Below are 7,811 nucleotides of genomic sequence, written 5' to 3' on the forward strand. Positions count from 1 at the left end.
CTTATCTTTCCAAAGTGATTGGTAATAAAACCGTTAGATCTTCTTGGAGCATCTTAATGAACTAGAAAAACATGTGTGTGTGATCGTGTGTTTGTAAAAAAAAACTAAATTTATTTAGCGAAACTTTAACCGAGTATTTAGTTTTAAATTTTGTTAAAAACACTAAAAAAAAAAAGCAGAAAATACCAAAATGCCTAATAAAACTTAATAAATAAACCTAATAAAAATAACTTTAACATTTATAATTTATTTAGTTTATAAACTTTAACTTTAAAATTTGTATTAGTATCTATATATCATATATATATTTATATATATATATATATATATATATATATATATATATATATATATATATATATATATATATATATATATATATATATATATATATATATATATGACATAAAATTTTGTTATTTTTGAATATGTTTCGATTTTTTTCTTTTTTTTTTTTTATGACAAATTTTATACAAATAACGAGTTATATGAAATAAATGTTGCGCGCAAATGTGGCAGTATTAAAACGCAAACCATTTAATAATAGTTTTCAAAGTGAAGACGCGTCTTTAGCGGATACAATTCGTCCAACCGCCACGTTAACGCCGCAGATCAAGCTGACTGTAAAGAATACAAATATGGCGAATAGGATAGCACTAATAATTTTTTTAAATTTATTTTTTAAAGCCGAAAGTTTATCATTTACTCTATCTGCTAGAAATAAAAAATGTTTAAGAGAAGAGGTTCATAAGGACGTTCTTGTTACTGGTGAATACCGTTTATCTGAAGCTCCTATTAAAACCCATTTAACGGTAAATATAGTTCTTGATTCTTAAACTTTTACGATTTATAAAAACCTGAAACATGTGTTTTTTTATAATTTTAGATATTTCTCTTGATATTTATGCTATAAAAATTGTAAAATAACTAGTTTGTCAATATAAGGATGTTAGTTGTTTTTCTCACTTAACTTCTTGCTCTTTCTTAGTAATATATTATAAAAATTTGTTTTTAATACTGTTATTTATATTAGTTTGTATTATTATTAATATATTTCTTCGTCAAGTTTATATAACATAATAATAAGGGATAATTAGAGAACAGTAGAGTATGATATTTTAAAAATGTTTCTCATCTTCGAAAGTATCATACTCTATCACTACTTCTTCAATATATATGTTGTTACTATGAATTTTATGTAAGTTTCTAAATAAATTTCTGTATTCCATTCATTATTTTGAAAGATCATGGCAACCTATGTAACTATTAATGAAGTCATGAAATCACTCATCTATTTTGGTTAGTCTATATAAAAGTCGTCATTGGTTTAACATTTAAAACATGTAGTTTTGTCTTCAGCCCATTCAACTTTTCTACGATATTCTGCCAGGCAATATTAAATTCAGTCTCTACGCCTGGTATATTTTTCATTCATAACAGATTTAATTGCTACGTTTAGACATTCAAAAACACTTCTGATATTAAAAAACTTTTTTCTTGTAACATTGATTAACTGTTTTGCAATTGTCTATATCTTAACATTGCAAATGTTTTTAGCTCGAAAAGGTTATTTTACAGCTTTTGTAGAAACAGAAACTCATGCATATTTTTTTATACAATCAGATAGTTTAAAAAATTCGGATATTTCCTATTTGTTTCCAGATTACTATTTGCAGAAGTAAATTATTTTAACTATTCCAGGTCAGGTTTAGGATCTATATGATCACTATGCTATTGGTAACATGTAATCCGTTACAACCTGTCTCATATCCTGCTGCCTTATAGAATTTGCTTTTCTGTGCAAAGGCTAGGAGAAGTTAATTCAGATCTAAACAGGCTCTAGAGTTTAGCATAGCCTCTGCTCAACCAAGAGTGACTGACTCTTGGTTAAATTATTTTAAAAAATTATTTTAATTATGGTTATAGTCTTTAAAATAACTTTTTATCTGTTGAATTTTACTACTTGCAAAATTCACCACTTGCTTGCTCTTTGTGAATAGTAAGTGACCAGGGTTGATATTTGACCGGGGCCGGGTTTGATAAAATATAGCCGGGGCCAGGTTTGTGACCAGGGCTGCATAAACATTAAAAAAAAAAAATTGTATTCAAAATTCATGTTATATTTTGTATACAGGGTGCGTAAAAAGTTCCCGCACTCAGTATTTATGACGTAAAAACACGTCGAACTATCATAATGTGCCAAAAGTTTAAATATTTATTCTTGATAACATACTAAACAACAAAAACAATTTGGATGACGAACAGCTCCAACCTTGGCCTTCATAATTCCCCAAATGGAATAGTCGAGGGGATTAAGATCTGGGCTGTTTGGAGGCCACTCTTCTCGTGTGATGAAACCCGGAAAATTGGCACCAATCCTGGACGACCGTTGCTTTGTGGGCTGGGGCGGAATCCTGTTGAAACGTCCAAAACCACTATCCGAAGTGTGAATTGGTCCAAGTTAATACCTCTGTTGTCAAAAAATCATCCAGGTAGTTTTGAGCTCTGATTTTCACTCCTTCCAAAATCCCTTCATCCTTGGCCATTTGTCTCATCGATCGTTTTGGGTTGTATCGAATCTTGTCGCAGATTTTTTTGACAATTTTACCTGAAGTTGCAGTTTTTGGTCTTCTAGAACATCGACGATCATCAATGGAACCAGTTTCTTTAAGTCGCTTTAAGCAATCGTAAACCGTACGCCGCAGAACATTCAGAAGACGAGCAAACTCCGATGCTTTCTTTTTCTCTTTAGCTAGCCTCTCGATTGCCGGTCGCAAATCTCTTGATTTCGTCATGGAACCTAAAAACTTCAATATTAAAATATATTCAAAGAATAAAGAAGAGCATAAATAATGCAGAAAAATAAACGGTATGCTTTAAAATAAGGGAAATAACGTCGTTGCCAGGAGTGCTGGAACTTTTTACGCACCCTGTATATATGCATATATAAACATCATTATGATCAAAATGATTATCATAATCATCATTATTATCATCATCATCATTATCATCATCATCATCATCATCATTATTATCATCATCATCATTATTATCATCATCATCATTATTATCATCATCATAATCAACAGCATAAAAGAGGAAGGCTAAAGCCTGATGATGATGATGATGATGATGATGATGATGATGATGATGATGATGATGATGATGATGATGATGATGATGATGATGATGATGATGATGATGATGATGATGATGATGACAACGACCATAATCATCACTAACATCATGATGACGATGATGATGATCATCTTTATTATCATCATCATCAGACTTTAGCCTTCCTCTTTTATGCTGTTTGTCTAATATAAACAATCTAGAGCATTTATTTTTCCTAACTAAAGCTCATTTATACAATATGTAAGGCACTCTCTTCAAATTCTCTTACTTCTACCGCTACCATTTTCTACTGAAGCTGCTACCTCTCTACATGCTGATACCTAAATTTCTTTAATCTTTTCCAACAAACTTTGTTTGATAAAACATTTTTTCTTATTTGTCTAAGATTATGTCTCCTTTTTTGTCTTGCTAGAGTCACATCACACACTCATTTGATCATCTTCTCTTTTGGCCAATACTACACCATATAAATACTAAAGTATGCAAAAATTCACCTATTTGTTGTGAAATCACCTATTTATTGTGAAATCAGAATCCTCTAACCATTCTTTTTTATACTTTTTAGCTCTTCCCTCAATCATTTTTCTTCCCATGGCATGCAGCCTTTTTAATTTTTTTTATTGAATTGTTTTTTAATAAGTTGACCCAACCCCTTCATTCTTGAATTTGTATAGTGTATCTGACCCTAGGTTGTACTTTCTCCTTGTTCTACTGTGGTTTGGACCTTGCTATGATCACACTCACTCTTATGATCTCATTCAAATACTTCTTACTACTACCTCAAAGGTGACTAAAATTTATTTTGTGATTTTTTTATGTAGCAGTCCTTAAATTGAAGTCTTTTTACGGATGGTTGCACCTCCTCATAAATTACTTACTGGTAAGCATGGAGGTTTTTATTCCTTCTTGTTATTTTCATGTCAAGACTTACTCTACCTTAAGTCCATGGTCTCTCTACTTCATGTAGAGTGATCATAGACTTAAGGTAGAGTAAGTCTTGCACCTTCCTTTGCAGCTGCTATTGTTAATTACAATTTCTTTTTCATAAGAACAGCTCTCTTCCAAACAATCGTTATTGTTGTTTTTACATAGCAGGATATCAATTCAAATAAGTGTTGTCTGAAACTGAGTCCATAATTATCATTTAACTAAAGTTTGTATCTTATCTCAGAACTTAGGTCCTAGAGACTTTTGGAAAATATTTAACAGTGTTTTTAACAAAAGCAAGTCTAATATTCCATTTCTAATACATGTTTCTGATCGTATTACCTCTCCCAAACATAAAGCAGAACTATTTATAAAGAACTTTTCTTATAATTTATCTTATTAATCACACTCTGCTTGTTATCCTTGGAAAACAGGTTAATCTATTGTTAGACAATTGGTTAAGCTGTTTTCTGTTGGCTTCTGTTGCTAAAGTTATTTATTTATCTAGTCCAGACAACATTCCTGCTATAGTCTAACAAAAGACTCTCTTCATTGTGCTTTCCATTTCCTTACTCTAAATACCATTCTTTTATACCATTCTCTCTTTTTCATTATAACAAATATTATAATGGTCGCTGCTTAAATCAGCCATTAGCCAAACCAATTTCCATTAATCATACTCAACCTTGTGTAACTCTTCTTTCTGTTGCTTTTTTGTTTAACTCATCTTTCTGTTGCTTTTATTGTATCTGTCCCTTATGCTCAAAAAGCCTTTATTCAGTTAGTTTTTTTTATTGCATATTAATGCTTCAATTTTCATGCTGTCTGGACTAATACAATTTATATTTGTAATGCTATGCATGTTTTCTCGATGTAAGTCTTCTGGCAACCATTTTCTTGCTTTTTACAATATTCTTTGTTTTCGGGTAATAAATTACTAGTGCTTGCTAGCAGTTTTATTGGGAGTTCATTAGTTTTAAAAAAGAGCAGCACATTTTTTTAGATTTTTTTTACTTAATGATGCTTTTTACTGGTTATACTAAATAATCAAGTCTTAGGGCTGCCAACTTACTGTTTTAGAGATGTGAAGCAGCAGTCATATCTTATACTAAACCTGTTACTGTGTTACACCTTTGGTTTTAAATGCTTTTAGTGTAATTTACTAACACAATTTTTAAAAATTTACTCACACAGTTCTCAGAAATTTACTAATACAATTATCAGAAATTTTTAACTTTAAAGTTATTTCTCTGTTACTGATCATGTGGCTTTTTCATTAATATTGGAGCTTATCAATATTTTTAAAATTACTTCAAAATGACTAAATTGGTTATTATAAGGTTATATAATTTATATATATTATAAGGTATATTTAATTTCAGTTTCTATAAAAAAGTGTCAAAAATCAATCATGGATATACAATCTAAACTAAATAAATAAATTTTTAAATTTATTTTATGTAATGGTGCAACAAAAAAAAAAGTAATATTAAATAAAAAATGATCATTAAAATAAATTGGATATTAAATCTACCACTTTGCTTCACTTCATAGAAACATAGTAACAAACATTAACTAAAACTAAGTTAATTACTGAGGAAATTTGAACGCAATAATAAGGAAAAAAATTTAAATGAACTGTTCAAGTCAAATAAGTAGTTTAATGAATATGGTATAATAAATACCCTGAAAAATCAAAAAGATCAAAATATGAAAATTGTAAGCAATAAATATATGCTCAACTAATACAATTAGTTATTCTAAAAAGTTTTTCATTTTTAATAATATATTTCTGTTTTTACTGTATTCATGTCTTTGTAAAACTATTTAAGGAGTTATGTTTAAGGCATGTCACTAGCTGCTTTGTTTTTAATTGTTCACAACTAATTCTATGCTAATGTTTTAATTGCAATATATGAGATTTATGAGTAAAATAACAACAAAATAAACTTTTTATAAAATTTCAGTTGCTTACTTGGAAGTATTTTAAATAAGAATTTATAGTCGGTAAAAAATGTTGTACCATATATTAAATTTTAATTTATGTTTTGTCAAAAATTTTGATTTTATATATGTTTTATTTATCAAAAATGTTATGTTTGTTTTACTTATAAACAGCTTTAATTTTAATAGTTGTTATGTTTTAAGGTGATTGATACAAATGGGCACGTGTTGTACAAAAAAGAAGATGCACAAAAAGGAAAATTTGCATTCACCTCTGATGACTATGATATGTTTGAAGTTTGTTTTCAGAGTGAAGGTAAAAACTAAAGAATTTAAAGTTAAATATTTTGAAAGTTTAAAAATTTATAATAGCTAAAATATTTAGTTTTAAGTTGTTTAAGACTATGTTCTTTAAAATAATAATAAGTTGTTTAAGACTATGTTCTTTAAAAAACACATGTGTATGCACAACACTGTTCAACCATGTTCTGGAAAATACATACATTTTGTGATTAAAGAAAAGGCTTATCTTTTTTTGAGTTTTTTTATTTATGCAACAAAACTTTTTAGTAAGACCTTTAATCTAAAATAATACATCTAAAACTTTAAAAAATTACTCAAGTTTTGTTATCCAATTTAATTAGTTGATTTATCAAGTTTTGGTATAAATAACGAATTAAATAAAGGTTAAACATTAACTAAATTTATTTATATTTCTTACTAATTTTATGTCTGCAAGCTTATAAAAAGTAATAAAAAAGTTTAAATACTGTTTTTTATTGCTCAAAACCTAAGTTTATTATATACTTATTTTGATGTTAATGAAAATGCTTTCCCTCCCTCCCCCTCCCCCACCCCCTCTTTTCTTTTTCCTCATCTTTAATTAGCTATGCAAGTTAAACTTAATTTATAATTTTATAATAGGAACTCATGGCCAAGGAATAGATAGAGAAATATTTCTTGACATCAAGACTGGTGTAGAAGCTAAAAACTATGACGATGTAAGCCTAATATTTTATAGTAAAATATACTTTTCTTTTTCAAAATGAACTTGTTATTTTTTATATTATTTTTTACTCATTCCTTTTTTGTTAATCCAAAAAGTATATTCCAAGTATATTCCAAGGTAATATCTTATTGATTAACCCTACACTTTGATGTAAGTGGTAAAATTTTGGGCCTGGATTTCAAATCTGTAAAAAAAAAAATTGAAAATACTTGATTTAATAAAAAAAAAATTTATAGCTTTATATATATTTATATATATATTTATATATAAACAAAAATCAATTTTGTATTCATTTATGAAATGAAACATTTTATTTCAAAGCTGTTTATTTTTATTAGTAAAAAAAAAAACATTTTAATTTTTAAGATTTTATCTATATTAAAGAATGTAAAAAAATTCAAGTGATTAAGTGATGAGAACTAATATTTATCAAATTTGGTCTGCAGTGTCCTAATATATTTTTCACACTTTGAGTTTTAAAATATTAGGAGAAAAAATAAAGAATAATGAAAATAATTTTTTGTCATAAAAAATATCCATTATATCAGATAGTACCTGTAAGGCTAGTTATGCAAGTATATATGTGTGTGTGTGTGTGTGTGTGTGTGTGTGTGTGTGTGTATATATATATATACACTTGCATAATTAGTCTTTTATTTATCTTTTATTTTAATTTATCTTCTTCATAATTATTCTTAGATATATATGTGTTTGTATGTGTGTGTGTATTGTATGTGTGTGCCCTTGGAGTTAGACAAAATAACGACAAAAAATTGCCAACCTAAAACTGTTT

General features: G+C 27.9%; 1 protein-coding gene across 1 annotated transcript in view; it reads left to right on the forward strand.

Moving 5' to 3' along the window:
• The first annotated feature begins 550 nt into the window (after positions 1 to 550).
• The window catches only part of LOC100213399 (transmembrane emp24 domain-containing protein 10), a 15,038-nt gene continuing 7,777 nt past the window's right edge, over positions 551 to 7,811 (forward strand). The window contains exons 1-3 of the mRNA XM_065804453.1: positions 551 to 812; positions 6,214 to 6,325; positions 6,934 to 7,010. Coding sequence (XP_065660525.1) covers positions 639 to 812; positions 6,214 to 6,325; positions 6,934 to 7,010 — 363 coding nt within the window. The 5' untranslated portion in view covers positions 551 to 638. The remainder of the gene's footprint in view (positions 813 to 6,213; positions 6,326 to 6,933; positions 7,011 to 7,811) is intronic.

This window comes from Hydra vulgaris, chromosome 09, assembly GCF_038396675.1.
Source record: "Hydra vulgaris chromosome 09, alternate assembly HydraT2T_AEP".
In the NCBI taxonomy this organism is placed as follows: domain Eukaryota; kingdom Metazoa; phylum Cnidaria; class Hydrozoa; order Anthoathecata; family Hydridae; genus Hydra; species Hydra vulgaris.